This window comes from Silurus meridionalis, chromosome 9, assembly GCF_014805685.1.
Source record: "Silurus meridionalis isolate SWU-2019-XX chromosome 9, ASM1480568v1, whole genome shotgun sequence".
NCBI classification, from domain to species: Eukaryota; Metazoa; Chordata; class Actinopteri; order Siluriformes; family Siluridae; genus Silurus; species Silurus meridionalis.
The window spans coordinates 24,885,350-24,912,829 of record NC_060892.1 but is presented as its reverse complement, the minus strand read 5'-3'; the positions used below and the strand labels follow the sequence as shown (position 1 = coordinate 24,912,829).

The 27,480-nt window shown below is 41.8% G+C and overlaps 1 protein-coding gene and 1 long non-coding RNA gene across 3 annotated transcripts in view; one reads left to right on the top strand and one right to left on the bottom strand.

Annotated features, from left to right (window-relative positions):
• The window catches only part of pcdh17 (protocadherin 17), a 62,581-nt gene extending 58,428 nt beyond the window's left edge, over positions 1-4,153 (top strand). For both annotated transcript variants that reach the window (XM_046857418.1, XM_046857417.1), the window contains exon 5: positions 18-4,153. In XM_046857418.1, the coding sequence (XP_046713374.1) occupies positions 18-673 (656 nt within the window). In that variant the 3' untranslated portion in view covers positions 674-4,153. The remainder of the gene's footprint in view (positions 1-17) is intronic.
• Positions 1-24,802, bottom strand: part of LOC124391084 — a 39,177-nt gene extending 14,375 nt beyond the window's left edge. Inside the window, exons 1-2 of the long non-coding RNA XR_006926900.1 lie at positions 24,580-24,802; positions 23,081-23,287 (exon numbers count right to left, since the gene is read on the bottom strand). This is a non-coding gene — a long non-coding RNA (uncharacterized LOC124391084). The remainder of the gene's footprint in view (positions 1-23,080; positions 23,288-24,579) is intronic.
• Positions 24,803-27,480: the final 2,678 nt, after the last annotated feature.

The following is a 27,480-nucleotide window of genomic DNA, read 5'->3' as shown; positions in this document are numbered from 1 at the left end:
GTTGTCTTTCTCTGCAGAAGAAGACTGCGTGAACTGCACTGATGAGTGCCGGGTCCTGGGTCACTCAGACCGCTGCTGGATGCCCCAGTTTCCAGCCCCGGGAATGGCACAAGCTGAAGGTCTGGACTACCGCACAAACCTGTTCGTTCCTGCAGGAATGGAGGCGGTGGCCACCGAGCCAGAGAGCTACGAGGCGACAGGAAACCCCAGCGGCAAGAAGACCTTCTGCACTTTTGGCAAGGAGCGACGGGAGCATGCAGTCCTTGTGGCCAATGTCAAGCCCTACCTCAAGGGCAAGCGTGCTCTCAGTCCATTGCTTCAGGAAGTGCCCTCAGCCTCGTGCAGCCCAACCAAGGGAACCAAAGGCGTTGCAGACGGAGCGGAGGTCAATCCCAGCACCAGCCACTACGAAGGGCCGAACGGACTGTACACATCTCCTGGGAAGCCGAGTAGAGATCAGGGTTACTGTGCGCTTGTCGCATCAGATCCTGTAGCCAAAGTGCTCTTGGAGGCACGTTCACGCATCAGCCAGGAAACGACTCATGAGCCGGACGGGGCGCTGGAGCACGGAGAGGCGAGCCGAGGAGGCATGGACGCCGAGCAGGTGGTCAGAGACATCGATAAACTTCTGCAGGACTGCCGAGGAAACGAGGCCGTAGCGATGAGAAAGTGAACAGACTCAGACAGTGATGGGGAAAAAATCTTACAATAAACGAAGACAGAGAAAAAGGCGAGAGCCTGCGAGCTTAGAAAACACTCTCAAAGAGTGAGGTGCTCATGAGGTTTGGACAAAGGAATCAGGACAGTGAAGAACTTTTGATGAACTGTTTAAAAACAACAAAAAAATTAAAAATAACGCCAGGTTTTCTGGATGCCATGTTGTCTTTTGGGGAAGGGGAAGGGTTTCTTATGGAGTTTCAGGCTTCTTAAGCAAGCTTTTTCTTCAAGTGCCCACCAGCTCTGAAATAACTTTCCGACTCGGAGACGCCACAAACCGCAAGAAAATGGTCGATCCGAAGACAATCGCAAACAAACTTTCGAACACTCCAAAATGCGGTTGGATCTCGCCAAGACCGAACCACGCTTTTACTGTTTTTTTTTTTCTTTTGTTCAGACTTTGTAATAACATTGTACGGAAAACATTGAATAATCTCCGACTATCTCGGGATCTACCGGGGATGGGGATGGGAATGGGGAGGTAGTGGCAACCCGGGGGTGCTTACTTACGAAATGTTCCCATTTCTTCATTCTGCCATTTCTAGCCATACGTGTAAGCCGTGTTTCCTCCTCCCATATATACGTGTATATGGAACATTCCAGATTGGTGAAGCTGTTACTCTTTTTCCCCCTTCTTCATTGGTCCTTTGTGTGAACACTTGTCTTTCGAACCTCGTCTCCTACTCGTCACTCCTTTTACAGTGACCTTCCACTCGTCCTACATTCAATTAAGGCAATCATAATTCTGTATATTAGGGACATATTTCCTTCGACTGTGAAAAATATATCTATAAATATATAGATAATATATATAATATATACATATATGAACTTATGTATAGTGTCCAGATATTAAAATATTTATACCTTTTTTTTTTTTTTTTAAAGAAAAAAAAAGCGTACTCAAGCCGAAGATGCAGTCGTTAATGATATTTATTACGCTGCAAAAGGACGCCGGTTCCAAGAAAATTCCAAGGAAAAAAAAAGGAAAAAAAAAGGAAATGTCCCTTCACGTGTCACTTATTCACGATATTCATTTAATGTGCAAAATGTATCCGATTTAATGTGTTTACACCGAAATGACATTTTTATTGATTTTTTCTCTCTCTCTCTCTCTCTCTTTCCTCCTGCAATCTCTGTGCATATGAGCCAAATTGTTACGTGTACAAGAGCTATATTGTGTATTTTATTAAATTAATATATAGTTGTGTTGCAGTATACATGGGCTTATATTGTATTTGGCAAACTGTTGCCTTAGTAGCCGTCAAACTCTGTGAGTTTCCTTTGCTGTCCGTATTTTTCGTTTTTATTTCTCCCTGTTTTGCCGTTTGTATGTTTTTTACCTACTTGTTGTCCTTTCTCTGTCTGTGTTCTCACCAAGCGATCCGGCTACCGTACAGCTACGCTAGCGGGGCTTTTTTAAATATATAATATATACACATTATATATACATATATAAACACATGTACACACACACACACACACACACACACACGTTTATTCGCTTTAACACAGCTTATTCAGCCAGCACATTTCTATAAAAAATTATTATTATATTTTTTTTTTTGCAATGCTGAGATAAACTTACAGGGCAGCTATTTTTTAAATTGTGACAATTTCTGGTCATTTGGATGTTTTTCCTTTTTTTTTTCTTTTTCAAATCAAATCCTGCCATTCATAACGCGACGTTGAATCCTCGCCTATCCGTCCTGTGATACTGCCTTACACACCGAGAAAAGCTCACACTGATAGGCCTATTGTAATGCTCTACAGAAACCACGTGGGTTCTTGAGGACGTTTGCATCCAAGGCCTTCGAAGCCATCTGCGCGTTCGCGTCACGTACCAGAACGCGCCGCCATCACAATCCAATCACGAGATCTCCACCATCCGAAACTACAGAAACGACAGGAAATCTGTCGTAAGCTCCGTTGTACCAAGGAGAGGCTTTTCCGCATTAACATCAGTCTGAGCGACTAGCCTAGCCTAGCTTTTCTTTTTTTGGAAAGAATTAGTTTTTTTTGTTGATTCAGCAAAACACCGACTAAACTGCTTTAAAATTTGTTTTTCCCTTGAAAAAAAAAAAAGCCTGTAAAAGAAGGTAGCTGATCAAATACGGCATGGGCGTGAACAGGAAACGAAGCGCTTATGAGTTTCCTGTCGGTTCCAACCCTCAGGACCTTGACAAACAAATGACTGAATGTTTAGGACACCTGATGACATTTGACTTATACATTAGTGATGTAAATTATTTATTTAAAAAAAAAAAAGAAAAGAAAAAGGAGAAAACAAAGCTTTTTTTTGAATAGTTCATATTTACATCACTGATCGACTTCACGTATTTATTGCTTTATATGTATTTATTTCTTTAGCCACATTATTTTTTTCTTTTTTTCACCCAGGTGCACCTTTCACATCAGGGAAGGGAAAAAAAAAACATTTTTTTCTAAATGATCTTTTCTTTATTCTATTTTTTTACCTCTTTGATCCACGACAACGAGCGATATTTTTCCGACTCCCCCCCCACAGACATAACCTCTGACGGAAATGATGAAAGGCAGGAAGCGATCCGAGTTCCGAGCGGCATCCGACTCCTCATTGTCGGTATGGTGCTTGCGCGACGCCGCTGCACTCCTTTTCAATTCGAACAAAAAAACGTTCAAGAGCAGAGGATGATCTTATGCGCACTTTAACCCGAAGCCAGACGGAAATAACTTTGTTTGCCTCCGTTTGTTTGGGTTGTTTTTTTTTTCCTTTTCTGCCGTCGCACTCGACTCGCTCGGGAAGTTTGCTCCTTTTTAATTTTTTTTTCCCATGTGTTGTGCAGTTGTGGATGCAGTTTTCTGACTTAGTGTGTGTCTGTGTGTCTGCCTGACGACCTGGACCTTCTTCCATTCCCAATCCAAACCTTGAAGACCGTCCCAAGGTGTCTCACGTTTCCAAAAAAAACTCCTGCTCAGGTCTCCCACTGAGGTGGAACGGCATGGTTTATTACCAAGGCCTTTTGCGAGCTATTTGCTGTCTAATGGAGAAGAAGTTTGCTGAGGTCAACACATAGTTGGAGATCCAGCATAATGCAGTTGCGCCCTCATTATTGTCTAATTACACAAGCTCGGCATGGAGAGGGATTGATCGCTGCATTAGTCAGACCGGGGGTATTTTTGGCCGTCGAAGTCTTGGGCTTCGATGAGTAGTTGAATGAAACCCATTTAAAAAAAAAAAAAAAAATAATAATTTTGCTGTTTCAACCAATTCTAAACACACAAACGCACACACACAGTCACACACCAGGGATCCGGCAGACGCCTGGCGAAAGAAACGAGGCATACATTGTATGGATAAGCTTAACTGCTATTGTCTAAGGCTGTGTTCTATGTGATCTATCTGAAGAAGAAAAAAAAAAAAAAAAAAAAAAAAAGAATAAAAAGCAAATTAATACATTTAATACACACGACTCCTGACTGTATCTACATGCCCTAGTGCTTACCGCCGGTATGGGTTTCATCAGACATATACATTTAGTCCCAATTAGCTGGAAAGCGACACTCTTCCGGGAAGACGTTCCACAACTTGGGGTGTGCAACCATTTCTTCGTGGAGCCAGCTTTGTGCACAGGTCATGCAGGTCATGCTCCAAGAGGTTTGGACCTCCTAGTTTGCTTCACACGAAGGAAAACAATTTACGCTTTAGCATCCAAGATACACCCGATACGATTGTGCAGCTCTAACTTGGTGAAAACTGTCTAAAAATGTAGTACATATATCTGGAAAAGGTGTCCTAATACTTTTGGGGGATACCACATACAAGTTTCCATAGTCTCCCCGTTTGCTAAAGCTACACATAAGGAATCTGTATTATTTTTTTCTTTTTTTATCTCCGCACACAGATGATATCTTAGCTTTAGGCTAATAAGTGCTAATTTATCTCATTAGTTCACATTCCCAACACACAGCGAGATTAAAGCGCGAGCTAGCTGAAGGGCACCAGGCAGCTTGATCGTCAAAGTGGAGTTTTTTCTTGGGTTTTCTTGAGCACAGCCCAGCTACTTCAGGCTCGGAGCCAGGCAGTTTTCAGGCAGCTTTTCAATGCTTCACTCAAATAAACAGACGAGCAGCTTTATTTAAATATCCTCGGCGATTCGTGAATAGACGTGCCGTGTCCGTGTCTAGCGAATGCGCCGTCTTGGTTTCCAAATGACCCGTAAAGTTAGCAGGCGAACGCCATGCTGGAGTGGCAGCAGGAAGTGGCAGAGTGACACTGTGATAAACGGCTTTTTGAGTAAACCATGGGCTTCAATCAATTGCGAACAGAAAACGTGTCTAGAATACATCAAAACACACAGTACTGCCAAAAGTTTGCGGACACCTGGTTGGTACGTTACGTGCTTTTTGAGCGTCGCATTCCACATTTAGTCCGAATTTGCTCTTGCAATTCCCTTGCAGTTCCACTACATTTTTGTAGCGTGCTTATGGGAATTTGTGTCAGGTGTAGGTGAGGAGACCTGGGGTGCCGTTACAATTTATCCCAAAGCTGTTCAGTAGGGTTGAGATCAGAGCGCTGTAGCAGGCCACTCAAGATGTTCCTCTCCAAACCATGTCTTCATTGAGCTCGCTTTGTGCACAGGGGCACGGACATGCTGGAACGGGTTTGGGTCCCTAAAAATGTTAATACAGCGCATCTAAAAACTAAAAATTTTAAAATTTAATTGTGTGTTTTGTGGTAAAAGTTTGGAGAAGAACCACATATGGCAAGCAAGGTCAGGTGTTTGCAAAAATAGACTAAAGGTAATGCTTCAGCAGCACTGAGCCATCCATACACCGGGGCTGGATGGCCTCAGCTTAATTTAATTCCATCCAGTCCACCAATGGCAGATGAGTTGGTGCTAGGATTTGATCACACAAACCTTAAGGACAGACAGACAAATCAAGAGTCCAGAGGCTTTTAACTCTTGACTTGTCTGTCTGTCTGTCTGACAGAAAGATAATCATAATTTCTACTTCGCATATCCCAGTGATGTGAGGAAGCAGGGGTCAGAGAGCAGGTCAGCTATGATGCAGCTCCCCTGAAGCACTGAGTGTTAAGGGCCTTGCTCAGGGGCCCCACGAGCGGCAGCTCAGTGATACCAGGGCTTGAATACATCCATGAAAAACATAAAAAAAAAAATAAAAAAAAAAAAGCATGGCTCTGGGGGGCTTCCGAAGTTTTCAAAAAAATTCTCACAAATACATGCCTCATTGATCCATCTAAAGCCACATCTCCAAGCACTTCTTTACTTTCTGCCAAAACACTGACTATGCATTCATTATTTGGATTTATTTATTTCTCTTGAGTACCTGTTGTCTCCTGGTCTGAGGGACAGGGTGGAGCTTGTAACACTGGGGTACACAGGGGGAGACAGATGTCCTGAGATGGACATTTAGACCCAAGTGCACTTCTTAAATGGTTAAATACACTAGGAGGTAAAACCAGAGAACATGAGAAACCTCACCAGAGGAACCTCAGCTCAGGCAGCAAACCATGGACCTAATGCTTGATTTGAAAGCATGTCCAGGATGCTATTGACAGTTTCTCCAAAACCAAATCATTCAAGATATTTGGCAGACTTTCTTATCCAGAGCAACATTTATTTTTTTACAAAACTCCGTAGACGGATAAGGGCCTTGCTCAAGCGCCCAACAGTAGCAGCTGAGCAGTGCTGTGAATTGAACACACAACCATCTGATTAGAAGTCAAAACAACCACTGAGCCCCCCTCTTTCCCCAAACACTCATGAAGAACCGTGTGCTTCCTTCTGCAGCGCTCTGAACCAATTAAGGACGTTCACCAAAGAATGCATAATGCATGTTACAATATTTATCTTCTTTAAAGTGGGTGAAAGGGGTGGGGGGGATTTCATTTTCATTTTTTGGTGTTGTCTTGTTTATACGTAGCCCTGAGGCAGATATTAATTAAGGAGAGAGAAGAAATGAGAAGGAATTGAACACAGTCTGTGCTTCTGTGCTCTTTAGAGGAAGAAACTTGGAGCGTACCAAATGAACATTTTGTGGACACCTGACCATAAGATTGTTTTTTTTTTTTTTTTTTTGGAACATCCCATTCCACATTTAATCCCCATTTGCTGGTAAAATACCCACCAGTCGTCTGAGATGATGTTCCACTAGATTTTTGGGAGACTACAAGGCATTCGTAACGTTGAGCAATTGATGTAGAAGGAAGTGCGGAGGCCTGGGGTGCAGACAGAGTTCCAATTCAGAATTAGATAACAGGTCACTCAAGATCTTCCAACCCATGTTAAGCATATCTTCATGGAGCTGGCTGCACAGAGGAATCGTCTGGGTAGATCAGCTTTGGTTCTCCTAGTTTTTCAGCTAGCAAATCAAGACCTCCTAAACACTAGTGCACCTCCATTTTTAGGATGACAGTTTGTGGAAGAACGACACATGACTGGAAAAGGCAGATGTCCCGATACCATTCTCCACATAATGTATAGCTTAGGCATTTAAGCAGGATGATTGATGCCCTGTACTTGGCTGGAAATATCTCAGATAGACGTCATAGCTGAAAAATCTGAGCGCCTCTAAATAATGTTTAACTATTAATGTCAGCATCAACTCCGAATGGGATACATGACGTACCTCTGAGCAGGGACCTTCAGCCAGGAATGCTCTTTTTTCAAAATATAGCCTTCAAGAAAAGACAAGGGCAGGGTTATAAGCAGGCGTAGACCAGGAGTAGGCACTTCAGAAATCAGTGTTAATGACAACGATCAGATGGACCGCAGAAGCAAGTGACAGGAAATTAAGCTGTCAGCTCGAGCAAGGACGATCGGTTCGACTTTGATTTGATAGCGAAGGTGGCTGCGACGAGACGCCTAGCACCCAAAGTAATCATAGCCAGGGGTGCCAACAAGCCTCATGTCATCAAACAGCCACAGAACAAGCAGGGCAAAACAATACGTCCCTCTCAAAAAACACCCCCCGCCTTCCCACATCCGTCTTCATGGTGCGCTAATCCCAGGCTGTACTTCATTTCTCTGAATGTATACACACACTATTCCACGTGCAGAGACACCGGCACGTGATTAGAGCAGAATCCTCAAGACAACCTTCGGGAATAGAGCGGCGCTTCATTTTAATGATATCTCCACAGGCATCAGAATTAAACCCCGGCGCCATCGACGAGATGAACAACACCCAAGAAGAAAAAAAAAAAGGGAAAATAAAAAAGTGACTTCCAATTACTGATATCAGATCATCACCCATGTTGTTTTTTTTCCCCCCCTCTATCTTTTTTTTTCCTACTGCATTAAGTGAAATGTCAGGCAGCTAATTAGAGAAGCAGAGCTCACCGGAGGTCTGCTGGAGGACAGGCTTAGATTCCCAACATTATGCTCAAAAAGGTTAATATCGAAATCCTGGGACTTTAGCTAATCTTCGAGTGCATCTCTCGGTCTGCCTAGCTACAGGTTCAACCCAGGGGAAAAAAAATAAAAAAATCAATATATTTCTCTTCTATTTTAAGGGTATCTGCTTAAAAAGGTAATTGCGACCTCAATCATGAGGAAAATTTTATTGCATTTTCTGCTGATCCATTTGGATCCGAAGACTGGATTGTTATCAAAATGATCAAACGAGGAAGGAAAGGACGTATGGAACGGCCGGACGGACAGCGCATTTAGGACGTTTTGGAGACAAGGTGAGGGAGGCGTGATTGAGATGGTTTGGACATGTGCAGAGGAGGGACATAGGGTATACCGGTAGGAGAATGCTGAAGATGGAACCACCAGGAGGAAGGAAAAGAGAAAGACCAAGGAGAAGGTTTATGGATGTGGTGGAGGAAGACATGCAGGTACTATTTTTAAAAGAGGCAGATGTAGAGGACAGGGGGTAATAGAGACCGATGATCCGCTGTGGTGGGAGCAGCCGAAAGAAGAAGAAACCAGCTAATTCAATAGCATTAAATTGGCAAGGCTTCGTGAAACGATTTTGAATGTTTGAGGGGAACCCTCGTGCTAAGAGGCAATATGGTGCAATTTATTGCGCCGTATTCTTGTACACACAGGAAATCCATTATGATTGTCTATATGCCAATATGGCGAGTGCAATGACATGTCCAAGTCAAAGTCGCCAATGTCCAAGAATGCATACGCAAGTTTAATATAAAAAGGACATCCAATTCTCATCAAACGGATTTTCACCAGTTGCAATGTGCAACTTTCAGCGAAGCCGCCAAATCAATTCGGAAATATCAGATGTTACGACCGGGCTTCCTGTGATACTGCTGCTCAGAGGGATTTGAGGAAATGTCACCGGCACCTTCTGAACCTGTTCTGTTTTTTTTTTTTCTCCCATCTTTTTATACCATGGTTTTGTTCTTTATCTCTTTTGCTTCCTGTTGATAGTTTCATTGAATTTTTCATTGCAACATTCATTGAATATTTTTCATGGAATGTTACATAAAAAAAAGAATAAAAAAGCAAAGCTACAAAGCTTTTCAATGCTCAAAACATCTCTTGCTACACGAGCAAGGCTACAACTCTATCGAAAGAAAGAAAAAAACAGGCAAGCTATAATTTCCTGATTGTTGCAAAGTCACATGTTTTAAAAGGCTAAGCTTGCACATCATGCATAAATAAAACATGGAGTAGTTTGTTAAATGGGATCCCACTTCTTGTTTTCAGGACCAAATCAAAAGTGGTTGTTCGGCATCTTTGGTTGTGTAGAAATGTACACTGTACATGACCAAAACTTTAGCATGTTGGCATTTGACCATTGATTGCTCTAATACAAAATTATTGGGGGGAAAGTTTTCCACTAGATTTTGCGGTGTGGGGACATAAGAACGTTTGGAGTTGGTCAGTATTTGTGTTCAACAAGCCTTGCATAATCATAGTGGAACAGGTTTGTGATTCTTATATTGGGACTCTATCGTGTTTGTCTATGTATTTATAATTTATAGATTTTACGTGTCAGCTAATATCACTAGCATCGCAAAATTTGTCTAGCTTATGTACAGTACAGGAACCAGAATCGAGTAGTTCATCTCATGGGTCCTTTGGTCTGAGTCGTTTGTTAATTTGTCACGTGACTCCTATAGATGCTATGCAGTTACATACAGGCGTTCCCCACCTTACGAACGAGTTACTTCCCGAACGACCGTTTGTACCATGAATTTGTTCGTAAGTTGTTACTGTGTTAGTTATTGACTATGCAAATGGTGAAAAAGCAATAAATTCGTTTAAATAAACAAAATATACTAAAACAAATTGAAATACTGAATACAATATTTTGTATGAAACAATAAAATTATAAAAATTAATTTTAAAAAATGCTCGTTATGATCGAGGACTAGCTCGCGGCGGCTCTCTTTTTTCGACTCCGGACAAATTTCACATTGAGGACAGGTTTGTTTGTATCCGCGAAAGTCCGTAAAGTAAATGTCTGTATATATATTTTCTTCATTTTTAGAACTATAGTCAAAGTTTGTGTATGTACATGTGTTGGGGGATCTGCTTATTAAAAATGTAACATTGCTTTTTTTTCCTGATCAAAGCAAAGAATTGAACTCAATGACTCGATGATTGAGTTTGATGAACGAGATTCAAGGACCAAGTTGATACAATAATCTGATCTTCCCATCACTAACATGTGAAGTGCAGGGGGTGGGTGAGATTCCGATGCTAACTGCGTACGGTCATCTTAGAAAAAACGTTAGGGTTTAAACAAACATTAGAAACGAATACAACAAAGTACAAAGTAAAGCCCAGACCCCCAGCTAGTGATCTCTCCACTCTTTTACTATTCCATCAAGTGTACCTGATGTTTTTCAATACAGCGGCAGATCTTGATGACCTCCTTATCGTCATCCTTGGTCCTCCAATACACAAATCTATACCTAGATGTCCTGGCTTCAGGAACAGCTAATAAAGGGGATATTCTGACTATTTGACCTATTTGCTGTCAGCTAGATATGTTGTCGACAGCATCGATACCGAACCCGGGAGAAGATAGTAGGTTAAGGAAGGCATTAATCAGGCCACCTGTCTGAAAAAGTGTCAGTGTGGATGTGACGGCCTTAGGTTCCGGCTGCATACAGTACTGTTATGATTAGCCTGCCAGGTTGTTAGCACAAGGCCACTGTTTATTAGGAGTACTCGGGGTGCCATTTTAGAGGATGTCGCCTTGCTCGGGCGCGACTGAAAAAAAAGGAATTGCAAAAAGGAAACATACATCACCTCCTGCAATAATTTTTTTTTACGGTAGACAAAGAAAACGATCGATACGCTCTGCATGGCGAAGCTCAGCCCGAACTAGAATGTCAAGAGCAAGGATCAGGAGCACGGCGCGTGGCTAATGGGCCGTCCGAGAGCAGTGGTACACGTAATGGTCTTGCATTAATGGCAATCAAACGTAGCAAAGGGAGGAAAAGTTAAAATAGTGCTTACTGGATAACATGCTGGAGGAGGAGGTGGAGGAAGCCGAAGAGGAAGGAAGGAAGCAAGGGAGGAATGTGTTTCTTCTGAGGAAACATTTGCATGCGACCGGGTAAGGCAGATATCAAACATCAGCCGGAAAAGCCTGCTCCTGTGGTAATGGTGTGATATTGACCGACACCAGGAAGAAGGATCAATGAACGACGCTGTCATTAGAAGAGCCTAGCAATTGCAGAGTCATTCCTCTTTCAATGTTAAGTGTAGGATAACCCATGTGAGGTCCACACACACGTATTTTGCTTCAGGGTAAAAAAGTAAGCACGCAAATAAGCATTAGCGGCACCAAAAATTATTTCAATGAATATTTTTTTTATGCGAAACCGAAAATAAAAAACCTTGTTGACACATGTGGAGCTCTTTGAGAGACTTTTCCTGAAGATGTCTAATTAAGTTTGCTTTGTTATAAAGCACAAAGACAAACAACAACAACACATGGTAATTACAGTCCTTGCTTCTCTTTTCTCTTTTTTTTTTGGCTCAAGTGACCGTTTGCGAGGCCTTGACAGAATTTTAATTCGCTTCATCTTCGGGAACACTGATGCAGCCGCCTCCGAACAGGCTGACATGGTGGCTGTCAGCCTCCGAGGAGACATTAGCCTGGCATGACACTGCTGACAGTGGCATGTCTTTAGTAATTAGGAGGAGACAACTACAAGCCGCATGCATCAGAATATGTCGTTCGGCGTCGTTTCGCCTCTGAGAACCCGCACACACAGGAAGTGTTCTGACCGAACGATTTCTTTGCACAAAAGCACGCATAAGACACACTGCCTGGAAGTTGTCAGATATGAAAGCAGGCTCTTGGTGCGCTTGTCAGGCAGCATGCGATTTTTTTTTTTTTTTTCCTAAATTGTAGCATGGAATTCTGTTAGGCTAAATCCGTACTGACGCCCAACGCGGTGCACTTGGTTTGCTTAAACTAGGGTTCGTGACCCAACATGCGTGATGAGCATTTAGGAAAATATATTTTATTGATTCCACAGGGAAACAGAGGGTTAAAGGCCTTGCTTAAGGGCCTCAAGGGTGGTAGTTTGGCAATACCAGGGCTAGAACCCCTGACCTTCTGATTAGAAACCCAGAGCCTTAACCACTGTACATTTAATGATTATGAAAAGAAAAATGTATTAAAGATGTGGAAGGATTTGCTCGTGCAAATTCTTTATTTGGAAAGGCATTGTGAGTAAAACCCTTCTGCACAGGGGGCCCATTGTGACGAAGCTTCTTCAGCGTTCGCTGTTGTAAAAGCACTCGTGTTCAAGGGAGGGCAAGTACTGTACTTTCTGTGTGTCACAATAAAACCTGGTAATAGGTTAAGAGATGCAAACAAAGCAGTATAAATGAATTTAAAAATTTTTTTCACATGTGCATGAACTGACTTTTTCCTTTATCCTTCAGTACTTCTAACGCATAAAATTCTATCCATCGATCACATTCTATTTATCTAAAAACAAACATTGGGTGAAGACATGTTTGGTTAAAGGGCAAAAATATTTTCAAAGTTTATCCTAAAACACCAAACCCACCCAGCCAAACCCCCAAAAACCCAAACTCCTCACCCATATCCAATCACCCCAACCCAAACTGTCCGAACTAGCCAATCAAATACCCAAAAAAGCCCCCATCTAAACCCAAACCTCGCTAAAAGCCAAGCAATCTGAAACGCCTCAATGCCTAAACTCCCACAACCTAAACACCACCCCAAATGCTCAGTTGCCATTAGCAGGACTTAAGCGTACATTTGTGTCCACCAGCACAAAACCAAAAACTGCCCCCCAGTTAAACCTTAAAAAAAGCTCTCTACAAACCCAAACACAATCAACCACCCCTGACCCAACATTCAATCACCAAAACCGAAACTGTGCCGACTCCCCACTTAAATCTATAGGCACCCCTATAAAACATAAAACATCCCAAAACCCAAGCCAACTAACCCCCCAAAAAAAAAAAACAGAAACTGCCCCCCTCACCCCCAGCCAAACCCAAATCAAAACCTTACTTATTTGCATTCAGCATGTATCAAGGATACATTTGTGTCTTAAACTGGCAAGGCTTTCACCCTGTCAGCAACACCATTCAAGCAGAACATTGCCTACCAACAGGGCTAAATTGAGATTTAGGTTTGTGTGGGTGTCAACAATGCAGGAACAGGAGCATTCAATTGATGCTTTTTTAATGAGGTTCGATATTGAACTAATGGAAATGTGATTAAAATCAACTCAGGAAATGGCTGAAGCTTGGGAGGAAGAATACTTATGAACTTCCTGCTAATTTCTATCCATGAACAGTAGCTTTTTTTGCATTTAATATTGTTACTAAACTTGTTCACATTGAATCCCCATATACTGTTATAATATCCTCCAGTCTTCTGGGAAGATTTTGGACTCATTCATCCACAATAGAGGTCAGAACTATATTGCAGGCTACTCATAGTGAAAGGGAAAATTTAATTCTAGCTCAATTCAAGATCCTATACAATTGTATGACTGCAACTTAGTGGTAACAGTTTAAGGAATAACTACATATGGCTGGAAATGTCAGGTGTCCCGAATCTGTTGGCTATGTCGTGGATATACCAAAATCCATACTTGGAAACTTTTATAAGTAACTTATACACACAGCAATTTGGCAACAATTAATTTAAAAGGATTTGCATTATTCCAAAATTTGGTTGTAATAAACCATAAAAACCTCATACCAACTGGGAATAAGAAAGAAAATAGATATTAAACTTATGGGACAAAAAAGATCATTAATGTACATGAGTTGTTGTGTGATGGATGGATTGATGGAAGTCTATCAATCCATCCATCCATCTATTCTATTTCACCCTATCCATTCCCCCCTATTTATCCATTCATCCAACCCATCCCATTCAACCCATCCATTCCCAACCATCTATCTATCCATTCCACCTATTCCATCCCATCTACTCCAATCCATTCTATCCATCGCATCACATTCAGTTCATCCCATCCACTTCATTCTATCTATCCATGTATCCCACCAATCAATGTAATCCTATCCATCCACTTCATCCGATCAATTTTATCCACCCCATTTATTCCATTCATCCCATCCATTCCATTTGAATGATCTCCTCGATCCATTCATTCCATCCACCTAATCTCATTCATCCCATCCATTTTATCAATTCTATCTATCCCATCCATAGCTGAGAAATCGCAAGGTTTTCCATTGTTTCTAGATACAGTATGTTAGCATACATTTTCCGTTTGTTTGTTTAAATATATATTTAGGCCACACCCACTCCAAGTTTGACTCTGGATAGAGTTACAGATAGATCTGAAATCAGATAGATACAAACAATTATGATTGCACTGCATTATACACAATTCTCCAAGAGAGCACCTTGAAGCTGTATTATATCATCAGCTTGAATCCTTCGATTTCCTCAGACACGTCACCCCAGAGCTCATCAGAGAAATTACGAATCAAATGAGTATTCCTTCGTTGCTTGGAATCTCAGCACTGCTCAACTTTTAGCGATTTTTTTCCCCCTCTTAAACACTACAATTGTGCTTGTAATGTCAGCAAATCTCTCGAGCGTTGCGCTGAGCACCATTTTTCTGTCTGGCTTCTGGTGGTCTGATGATCTTGAACAGCAACCGTCAATAAAAGATGTGTGAGGAATAAAGCAAGCATGAAAAGTAAAACATAATATAATTTCCTTTGCAAAGTACAACGAGAAAACCATTTTCAGGGTAAAGTCGGAAGCGGCTGTATTGAACCGTCGTTCGAAAGGATGAAAAGAGAAAAGCCGTGAGGTGAATTCCTGCGAATCCACGGATATCATGGTTTGGGTAATTATGTTTTTATGCTAACATTTCGACTAGCTCCACATTAATGGCTTTGTTCCTTTTCTTTTTTGTTCCTGCTTGTGTGTGCTGAAATTCCTTTTCCGAAATAGTTTTTTGTTGTGATGTCTTAGGCCACACTACAAAAGTCGTCCGTTACGTTAGCGCCTGTCGAATAAAAAATTACGATTTATTCTTGGGTTTATTTATTTATTTATTTATTTTAAGTCATCAGATCCACATTAGAAAAAGAAAAAAAACAAACAAACAAAAAAAAAAAACACCACACACTTCCAGATCTAGATCTTTTGAAAAAAAATTTAACATACGTGACCAGACTTGAATAGACATAAAAGATGACTGGTCAAGCAGTGTCTGATCTTTGATCTTTTAAGCATGAAATCAGGATTCATCTTGAGACTGTACAACCATAGCAAAACATCAAAATGGGTTTTCAGGACCATCCAAATCTCTGGAGGAGGGAAAGATTATCCCCAAACCCGGCTCCTGTGGCCCCCCATAACCCTGAATGTGTAGCCCAGGAATTGATCCTTTTGACCCATGCCCACATTTTCAAACATCTGTTCTTCTTCTGCATTGTACTAGAACACCCAATATACCATTAACTAAATATCTTGCCTTGTGTTAAGCTACAAAGTTTGGAGATACTTGAGATACTTTACACCCCAATTTGTCATTGAATATCTTTTTCTAAAAACATGGCCATCAATACTGGCTTGGTTCTTCCACTGCTCTTATAATAAACTCCATTTACCTGCAAAGTCTACTAGATTTTGGGGGGGGGTGGCTATTCTGATCAATCAGAAAAGAAAAGAAAGAACATTAGGGAGATCAGGTAGTGATGTTGAGAAGATAAGAAGGTCTGGGGTTTAGTCTGTGTTCCAGTTAATCCCAAATGTACTCACTGGAGTTGAGGAGGTCAGAGGTTCTGTGTAGGAAATATGGGTTCTTCTATCTTATCATATAGGAATATCGTCAGCAGTTGAAAAACACCTCTTATCTCATTCATACAACTGAGCAGCTATGGGGGCCCAGGAGTGGTCATTAGTTCAGAGCCCCAAATCCACAAAGCAACCACCTCCCTGTAAACAGTGTTTGGGTCTCTTAAATTGAAAAACAGTCTGTAAAATTGTGAGATTCCAAACTGTGGTAACAAGAGACAGACCCCATATTGTTTTGATGGCCAGGTATCCACCTTGCTCTCGTGTATTAAGCATACATTCCTAGCTTGTGAAATAAAGACCGTAGGGCTGTTGCGCTTATCTTTCCACTCTCCTTTCTTTCCTGATCGATTGAGGTAAAATCAGGAGCCGGATCATGTTACGGGTTTCGCTTAAAGGTTCCATTTTAAAGTTCGCTTTATACGCTGGTCAGGGGCTCTTAGAAGTCTAAGTTAATCTCGAGCTGAACTCCGATCGCATTTATTATAAAAATAGTGGGCAAAAGTAGGATCCCAGTACCGTGAGAAACCACTAATCTCTGGCCAAGTGAAAACGAGATGGATTAATTGGATAGTGTTTCTTCCTGTGTCCGGGCTTGTTTGAGCCTGTCCCTGAGTGACAGATGAACAGAGGAAGGATCATGACTGTTGCCAAATCCAGTGTCCTACAGGCAGGCACTGATGGCTTTACATGTGCTGTGTAGTAGAGTGGAACAGTTAAGTCTGTCCTTACCCATGGTCAAAGGATGGCAACATCGGCGGAAAACTAATTAGCAAAAGCCATATAATAATAGAGCGCATCATAAGGAAACAAACACAATGGCCTCGGATGTGCAAATCTGAGGCGAAAGACGATATCCATGTATCGTTTCACCTCAGGTGGATCGGGTTCCTGGATCATCTTCAAGTGTTTTCAATATGGGCTTCGATTTGATCGAATATATCTGATATCCTGCTGTTGCAGTGAAATTCAGTAGGAGAAATAATTCTTGAATGGCTCAGGAGGTTATGAACAAATTCATGATCAAGTAGCTCATATCACTCCAGAAGTCATTTTCAATCGCTTGCTTGTCAAACATCGGTTCTTCGGAACGCAGACGTGTTCCTGAACGATTAAATCTGTTTCAGTGTTCCAAAATGTGGTTAATCAGAGCAAGAGAGAGAGCATTCAGGAAAAAGTTTTCCAACCCAGATGGCAGGCCATGTTGCATTTGAACCATTAAATTTGCAGGGTTTATGCCCATGCCATGGGTGGCAAGGCTGCAGCTGGTGTGTGTGTATATGTGCGTACGTGTGTGTGTGTGAGCTTCTGGACCACGACAACAGCGGATGCTCATACACAGAAATACTGGAGCATAAAATTATAGGAGGCCAGCATACGCATGTCTGTTTTGCTCCCCCTCAAACCCCACCCCCAAGACATAGGGAATTTGAGAGACAATGAAATATTTAACATTTTAGAATAAAACCTTGTTATCTGATCATTTAAACCAAATGTCGCATTTGCACCCTTCCCACGTCGGGCACAAGTCGTTGTATTCAGGATGTGCCTTGGAAAATCGGCGGAGTGTGATCGGTCCGGAAAACGCGCCGGTATTAATTGTATTGTGTGACAGTCACGCTTGGTGTTTTTCTTTTCCTGAATCCAGGCGCTGTTCCGAAATTCAAAAGGGAGACTTGTACCTCTTGTACTTTCTTTCGCTTCCTGTATGCTGGTCATAAGACTCGCAGAATACAAAGGATGTATCCTGATGCTCCTGACTCCTTATGTAGCACGCGATTGTGAGCACGAGTATTGTAGTTCTAATAACCCTCCCTTCACTGGGCCAAAGAATGTTAGAGGAGACAGCAGTCAGAGAGCCTGTGTGTCGTCTGATCCGGGGCTCACACGGCACATTATAAACACCTCTCGACTACAACGCAGAAGGGATTACGTTTGTCAGCTAGGGCAAGACTTGCCTAGCGAAAATAAAGAAGAACACTCGGCTTTGTGCCTTCCGAGGTCATAAATACTTCAAGACCGGAGTTTTGTCATTCCACAGCTCCGGAACAGCCACCCTCGGAGACGTTCGGCACTTTGGCAATATGCCCCCAAGCCATACGTGCACTGACAGCACCATATATCGTGATGTATCGTCATAAATGTTTAAACGGCCGTGCCACTAAGCCAACGGAATTGCAACCTAATGCGTTACCTTACAAGACACGGAATAGAAACGCTCCGGCTCTCCATTTGGAACAAGATTGATCATATTTCAGGCATAAAGGGTGGGATAGGCATAAATTGTGCACCACGGGGCGCATAATTTTAGACCGTTTGAAATGTTGACAGAGTAAGCTTTTAGGCGAGGGTGTACATCAAGGGACGGACGTTATCTTCAATTCCAGTTTTGCAGGACGTCTTAAAACTCTCACAACCCAACCTGGACTGAACAAGCTTAGCGCGTGCATGACTACTTTTCGGTGCCAACGCTTGTTTAGATAGAAAGCTTTTGTCATAAAAACGGTGGCTTACGCATTTATTTGGAAGAAAAATACCTTGCAAATGCCGTTTGCCATTTACATACAAACACTTTGATTAATGGCTTTGTTACGATTAAAGAAGTTCACGTGTCACATTAGGATGAATTACATGTGGTGGCAGCTTGGAGGGGAGATGATGAAAAGAGTGTAAAAGTAAAAAGAAAGCTAAGGGAAAACTAAAGAAGGAGGGTGAGGAGAGCGGGAGTGCACAGTGAAGGAAAAGAAAGCAAGACATTAAAGCAGAGCGCATGAATAAGCATCAGACAGGAAACTGATTGCTGATGAGATCTGAGGGAGATTGGAAAAACGCAACGAGATTAGCCAAAGTGTGGGGGGGGAAACGATACATTAATTCGAACGGAAAATGACAAATTGGGAAAAATGAATTGAATAAAAAAAAAGGAAAAGAAAAAGAGGTCACAGTTACCATATGCCTACTGGCTTCCCTAGTGCCCTGAGTGGGCTTTTCTGCATAGGCTATTTCACACCTCACACACACACACACACACACACACACACACACACAAACACTTGTGCAGAGGTCACTTTGGCTTTATATCCAGCTAGACTAAAAATGTGCCATGAGAATAACAGCTATTCTCTGCTAGACACTACATGGTCAGGAGTCTGCATGAGCAAGGACATAGGTTTTTAGAATTCTTTTTTCTTTTATGACCAAACATGCTGGCTTAGCCAAGCGCAACAGACACTTGACCACATGGTCGCTATGACATTGGGGTTTCAGATCCCAAGAAAAAAAAAAAAAAAACTAGGACACCTTTTCAATGGACATGAAATACAAAACTGATCCATTCATCAAGGCCATGACAAGGCTAGCAATTTCACAACAATTACCTGAAAAAGAAACATGCCAAAAAAGAAAAAAAAACTAACCAATTTTCTTTCAATGCCAATCCAGTACCATGTGGTGCCCTGGAATAGATGAAAAGAGCCTTTTGCCAACCTGGCTTCCATTGTTCTCCGTTCGGCAATGAAGGTCAATTAGATGAGGTGGCTGTTCTTGGTGGCTTTCGACACAGGCCCAACTAGTGGACACACCTTAGTGGGTTTGCTGGACAAGGACACAGTTAGTTTTGGGATATTTGACACAGGGAAAATGTGAAGGAACTCTATGTTGCACGACCCATCTATCCCCCTTGTGCCACCAGAACAGACCCATCAACATATGCTACAAAAAACCTCTGAAGGTGTGCTCTGGTATCTACATTTACAGCATTTGGCAGACCCCCTTATTCAGAGTGACTTACAACTGTGCAGTTGAGGGTTAAAGGCATTGCTTTAGGGCCCAGCAGGAGCAGCTTGGTTGTGCTGGAATTTGAAGTTGTAACCTTCCGATCCAAGTTTATTTCTGCAACACTTTCACAACAGACATTGTCTCAAAGCAGGGCCCAATGCCTTAGCCACTAAGCTACCACCTCCATATCTGGTATAAAAACATTACCAGCAGATCTATCAAGGCCTGCAAGTCAAGAGCTGGGGCCTCCATGAATCAGACTCTAGTACATCCAACAAATACTTGATCGAATCATAAACTGGGGAATTTAAAGGGCACCTTTAACTCATTCTGGAAACTATTCCTGAACAAGACTGCAGTGTGAATGTGCAAAGAGCAATATCCTTTTTAAAAAAGGACATTGCCATTAGGAAATACCATGAATGTTAATTTGCCTATTGGGGGAGATTTTGATTATGTACAGGGGTCAGCTAGGGCACTCTGAACAATCTGAAGCTGCAAAGCAACGAGACTTCTGGAGCACTTGGTAGGTACAAAGAAGTGTATAATTGGAACCCTGTAACAGGCCTACCATTTTAGAGACCCAGTAATCTAGACCTGCATTTGGGCCCTTGTCAAAGTTACTCAAATCCTAAAGCTTGCCCATTGTTCCTGCTTCCAACACATCCATTTAAGAACTCGATTGTTCACCTCCTTCTGCCCAATATATCCCAGCCCTTGACAATGTGCTATTGTTAGCAGCAATAAACAATGTTACTCGCATCACCTGCCATTGGGTCTATTGTTGTGGCTGATGTGTGTATACATATATAAAAGATTTTGTTTGCTTTCTCTAGGACGGATTGACATGCAGGGCTGTGCTTTTCAGTTACATTTTGGGCAGCACCCTAGGAAACCAACAACAAAAAAAAACCATGCCTTATTCCGCTCACCTTTTTCTGTTTTGTCACGGATAAACCGTAATGTGTATGTGGCCTGGTATTTGGCAGCATCAAGCCAGTACAAATGCCTGAAGACAGACAAATAACTCCCAAGTACCCTAACATTTTGGTGACTTTTACTCAAAGATGCTGCTTGAATCCAGATTTATGAGATTGGCCTCGCAAGCCTCGGGCTGAAGATTGCTTTGCCAAAGTACGCCTATGAATGTGCAAAATTCACTCCTTCTCCCGACAAATATGAAGCCGCAAAGTGATGAATGTGTCTCTGCAGTTCTTTAGTAGCCAGAATGCTGACAGCAGTGGCATGGCTGTCCTTTGTCTAGATCCAATTGATTTTTGAAAAAAGGTTCAAATGTTACACTATAATGTTTGCATAACTTTGTCTGGAGTTCTTTCAGGTCACAACAAACTATTCATAGCTCAAGTCCAACTGGGATAGGTTAATGGCTGACATACATTATCGGTCCTCTTTAACCCGTTGTCCTTTGTGTTCTGTAGGAGCGCATCGGGGCGTGTGGCACATTTTTCAGGGGCAGATGCCAACCATATTAGCTGGAGCAGCTGGGGCTTGTTGGTAAAGGCCCTCTCTGGATTGACCTTGATAGAGAAGTGTACTGGTGACTGGCCCAAATCTATAACCTCCCTCAATCTCCACTTCCACACTCCAACACCATTACTAGTCTTATGGGGACATTTGTGACAATACTTGGTATAAGATGTCATAATGCTCTTACTGAGTCTGGTATCACACAAACATGAGGCCTTATCCTAACATTTAGCATTATTCTCTATTACTGTTTATTCAAAGACTTGGATTTGTCCGGGGTTTTTTTTCCCCCCACCTCCCATTAGCATTTCTTTGTGTTAACTGGCTCGGCTAATCGGTCCTTAGCGTTGGTCAAGCATATGAATGTGTCCAAGTGTAAAATAGACTAGTGTCTTATCTGCCTTGCGCTCAGTGATCCTGTGATTGTCTCCCGATCTGCTGCAGCTCTAACCCATAAGAAGGTTTTTGCTAAAGATACCACAAACAGCACTAACAAGGCATGGCTAATTCTTCTTTAATAGTTCTTTGGATAGTTAGAAACTTCCTGTTTTATAGGGTTTTACAAAGAGCATTTGAATTTCCCCAGAGACACACCGAGAACCCATTACGATTCTAAATTTACCTTTAATACTGTACAAGTGTGAGAACTACTGTATGAAATTACTGTAAGGACGCATTACAAACATAGCACTAGTTACGACCCGTGACACCACTTTAAAAATAAAGGTTACTATTGTACGCAGAGAAAGTTATTTTCTTGTACTGCAGCAATATTTGTGCTTATCAAATGCTACTTCGGGTTATCGATCAAGTTAAAATTCCATACTTCAGCACAGTATTTCAGTGCATATTACTGGACTGCCCACATAAGTTAAACTTAGCTTAAGTATAAAAACGCAGAAGTAATTTTTCCTTCATATTGAGGTCACCGAAAAAGAGCAAAAGTTAGGTTTGGTTTAACAAAGTATATATATATATATACATACATACACACACACACCAAGTCTTCATTATTGTCCACTTGGTTGCTAGTGAGAAGTTGAACAACAAAGCTCTGGTGTGCTGTACTGCCATACTTTTTTTGTGCAAATGCAAATGCAAAAAAAAGATATATAATTCTCCTTGTTGCTAATGATCTCGGGGCTTCTGCGCTATCTCAGTTTCTCCAGCGAGCATCTGCCACCATCCGCCAAGCACTCTGTGCTCAAAGTCACCCGAGACAGCTTTGGAATATCAATCCTGGATGGCTTGCACGTTAGTGACTTGTGTATCAAATTACCAGAGTTTGCGCATCTTGCCTGCCATTTTGCTGAATCATGCAGCTGGAGGAAAATAAATGTCGGAGTGCTGCATTTGGAAATATCCAACATGTTTTGAGACCAAAAAATATTTGTAGCTTCCGTTATTGTTCGGTACAAAGCAAGGCTATAAACACGACTTGAAAATTTACTATAAAACCAGTTAATTCTTACCTCATGCTCTTTTACTATTAAAATGTAAGCATTGCAAAGCTCCAGTAAACAATAGTTCTGTGTCTTCTTCCATTGTAGAGGCTGTCACAAACCTTTCGACATCCACAAGCACTGTTCTACCAGCTTTTCTTAAATTTTTTTTTCATGCTAACATCATACAGTGGCAAGCAAAGCAGGGTCACTAATATTACACAACTCAGGAGGGGGTCTGGCAGATGGCCCTATGTGAATATTTGGGTGTTGGGGGCCCTGGTAAAAAAATTACGGTAATTAACATTAAACCTCCTTTACACTTCGTACACGTGTGCGTTAACGTTTCTATACGTCCTTGACAATGCTGTTCTGAGCAATTCACTTACCGTGTACTCGTCCCTGCAGACCTCTACGTGCTCTCCGTGACGCGCCACAGCCATCTGTGGGAAAGCTGCAGGTTCCAGATGTGCAATCAAGACCCGAGTCATTGGATGAAGCGACGGATAGGGAAGGACGTGGCAGAGAGGAAAGGTGCAGGGCATCACGATGAACTAGTAGCTTTGGAGATGCAGGCTTGGCTGGAGCAGGTGGGTCTGTATGCAGAACAGATGATGGGTGATGCATTAACCCAAGCAGTCACCCAAACACAGACAAGGACACAGCTGCACACACTCTCAGGGATGTCTTGAGCAAGAAGAGAGGAAGTAATAAAAGCATACACACACAAGGGCATGCTTACAGTCTCTTTCTCATACAAACACACAAAAAACCCAACAACCTCGAAACGAGAAGAAAACATGCAGGCAGAATCACCTTGCTGTTGAAAGGTGGCAGGAGAGTTCAAGCTAAACAGGCTACAGCGAATCTTATTTTTATATAGTTTTTTTTAAATATTTTATTGATCCCACAGGGCAATTGTTATTTCTTTACATATCCCAGAGCGCAGGGTCAGCCATGATACAGCACCCCTGGAGCACCAAGGTTTAAAAAGAGGCAGCTTGGTGATACCAGGGCTTGAACTTCTGACCAGTATCGCATAGCCTTAACCACTGAGCTCCCTTCTTCAGTTTTTGCAAACACCAGCTTGTCAGGAAGCTGTTGTCAAAGCGCAGGGTTAACCATGGTACAGCCCCCCTGGCGCTTATAGTGTTAATGGCCTTGCTCAGGGCCCCAAAAGAGAAATCTTGGCGATACCAAGCTTGAACCTCTTACCTTCCAATCAGTAACCCATAGCCTTAACCACTGAGCTAGCCCCACCTTAGTTTTCACATATACCAACTTGTCAGAGATCAGGGGTCAAAGCACAGGCTACAGAGTGCCCCTGGAGTAGATAGAGTTAAGCACCTTGTTTAAGAGCTCAACAGTGGCAGCTTGGTGGTGCTGAGACTTGAACCCCAAACCTTATGAACAGTAACCCAGAGCCTTAACTACTAAACCACCACTGCCCTAAAGAGAAGCAATTCAAAATGGACAACATGGAGAACCTTGAGGCAGATGGCCTACAACAGTAGATGACCACATCAGGCTTTCCTCAGGCAAAAAATCTTAATGATATAAATTGGGCAGACGAAAATAAGAAAACTTTACCTAGTCTGAAAGACAAACTGTCAGGGCAGAATTTGGCACAACCAGCATATAACCATTACACCTGTCATGTGTTAACAGTTCAGGATGGTGGTGCGAGTAGTGAAATGCTGTGCAGAATTTTTCCTTGGCACATGTTGAGGCCCTTAATACCAATCAAGTGTCATTTGAATTCCACACTATACTGTATTCTACTCTACCAATTCATCTCAACATTTTCCTTAGAGTTCAGTTCCCCAATTACAGCAGCCTTATCAGTCGACAGAACTGAAATGAGAATCGAGATCCAAGGTGGTCTTACCTTGTATAAGCCTCCAGTTGATGAAAACAAGCTCAGATATAATAGGGGTGAACAGTTTATGTAAAATCCAAAGTAGACAACTCCAAAATATAAAACAGACAATGTGGAATTCAGGCAATCAATAAACAATCAAGGTTCGGTAAAGTCAGGAGGACTAAAACTAGAATGTAGTAAACTCTCTAGGTGTGTTTGTGTGCATGATTCAGCCCAGGTGTGTTCAATATTTAACTGCAAATTGTGGGAGATGTAGTCTATGTGGGGGCCATGTTTGTAGTGAGTATTGTTTGCTAGGAATTGAAGTTCCTAAAAATGGGTATGGCATTACTAATAAAATGTTTTAATGAACTTGTCATCATTCATCATCGTTTGATGTTTGAGACATCCAGAAATGATTCTGTCTTAGAAATGTTCTTTTCCTTGCAAGTCAATTCTCAGGGCATGAACTGAAGCTTATCGCTAGTGTATGGAGACAAAACGATTCCCATATGTCTACAGGAGGTTTGTATGAAATGATCAAGTGTAATAGCCGCATTAGGCGCACCAATAAAAGCCTGGTAACATGCTATCCTAATGACAGCAATGCTTCTTTCGTCTCTGTGGCACAATTGCAGTGATACACATATATTGCTCCTGGTCCATTGCTTCGAATGCAAGTATATTCGATTGTTATAATTTGATAGGAAGGGATGCACCCATGTTGCAATTTTTTGCACTTTCATGGACAATTACGGAGAAGGGAAACAGTAATTCGTCCGAGTTTATACCTTCTTTTTTTTTTTTTTGGTTATAAAAAGGACATTCAATGTCATCACAGGCAATAAAATGGCAGGAAAGGAGGACTCTCTCTCACTTCCACTCTCATATCATGTGTGTTGCATATCTAATTGTGTCCAGAAATCTGCGAAAGGGCACTTTTTATTAACCCATAACACCTCCTCCAGCATAGTGATGCTGATGAATATGCGGTCTTGAAACGATATTTTTTTTTTCTAGGCTTAACTATTCTTCTCATGACACCATTTGCTGCGGGGGGTCGGGTTTAAACTCTCTTTTCCCTTTACGGAATATTGTTGTTATTGTCGTTTATGGGAAAGAAAAGCGAATATGTGAGTGACACATGTAAATGATTGATTAAAAAAAACAATAAAAGAAAAGAGAACATAGAATTAACAGTATATTCTATATAAAACGTCAGGTTTGGCCACACCCACAGTAATGTAGGTGATTTAGCATCGGGTGATGTGGTGGTTTTAATTCAGCCCGGTACATTTTTTTATTTTGTTAACTGTACAACCACCCAGCAATTAAACATCAAGTAAACCTTGCCTTAGTGCTACAAGCTTTTCAAATACATTAGATTGTTTTATGGCATTAGGCAGACACCCTTTTCCAAAGCGACTTACATTTATCCCGTTTATAATACTAGGCAGGGCCTTGCTCAAGGACCCAGGAGTGTCATTTTGGGTGTGGCTGGACTCACGACCTTCCAATTCAAAGTCCATATCCGCCGTTCCTCTTTCGCTCTTTTTTCATGTTGAAAGCCCGGAGACTTGAACGGATCGCATGCATATATCAGCCTAGCCGACATCAGCGAGTCAGCAGATTCTCATTCCTTCCCGCCAGTTCGTACGTCTCGTTCACAAGCGACAATTACTGGTTTTTACAAATGTACTGAGATTTGAAAAATGATGCTGAATAACTCATTTTCGCTTCGAATGGTACCATCAGAGCAATCGTATTTTTTATCAAGTGCTGATTTGAGAGAAAAAAAAGCTTGACACTTGCAGTAAAACATTAAGTCCACATTATGTTTATTGTCTACAGCCATTATTATATCTCATTACTGTAAATATTCACATTTATGGCATTTGAAAGACACCATTATTCAGAGAAACATACAATTATCTTTTTTTTGTGCAAATTGAGGGTTGAGGGCCTTTCCCAAGGGCCCAGCAATGGCAGCTTGGTGTTGCTGTCATTTTATCTCATGACCTTCTGATCAGAAGGCCAACATTTGAACCAATGAGATACCACTATCTATATTCATAGAATTGGGCTTTATGGGCAATGGGCATTGACACAAATACAAAAGAGGTGGAGCTGGAGGTTGCCAGTGTTTAAAATGGTGCGATTTCTGATGCTGCTGATAAATATGTTTATTAAAGGGACTATGCAGGTGGGATGTTTTGTGGACAAGGTGAGAGAGGCCATTAAGATGGTTTGGACATGTGCAGAGGAGGGATATGGGGGGATAACAGTAGAATAATGCGGAGGATGGAACCACCAGACAGGAAGGCCAAGGAGGACGTTTATGAATGAGGTGAATGAAGACAAGCAAGTGGTTGGTTTGAAGGAGACAGATGTAGAGGGCATTGGGTATTGAGACGGATAATCCGCTGTGGCGACCCCTATTGGGGCAAATATAGAAACTCTCTCCGAAGTGCCTCTTTTGCTTCATGACACGGTTTCACCTCGTTGTCTTTTTAGTGAAATAGTAAGACTTGTTCACGAACCTACAGTCTGAGTTTGAATGTTCGGGTGAACAGGCCGTCTACATATATACCACTACTGTTAGCATTTGTTCGCCAACACCTCAACATCGTTTAGCTGCAACAAATGGACATTCGTGCCGTCGAGATAAAGACGGGTTCCCTTTTGAGTCTGATTCCTTTTAAGGTTTCTTCTTCTTAATGCCATCTCATGGAGTTTTTCCTTGCCACAAATCAAAATGAATTGAATTGAATATTATTACGTTTCTCATGCGGTCTGCACTTTACAGTCTGCTGTATGTCATCTGAACTGCTCTTGCTAACACATTTCGCTTGGGAATGCATGACTGTAATGTAAAATCTATCCAGAAATTCATAGAAAGCAGTAGATACTTGAAGCTAGCTTTGTTAG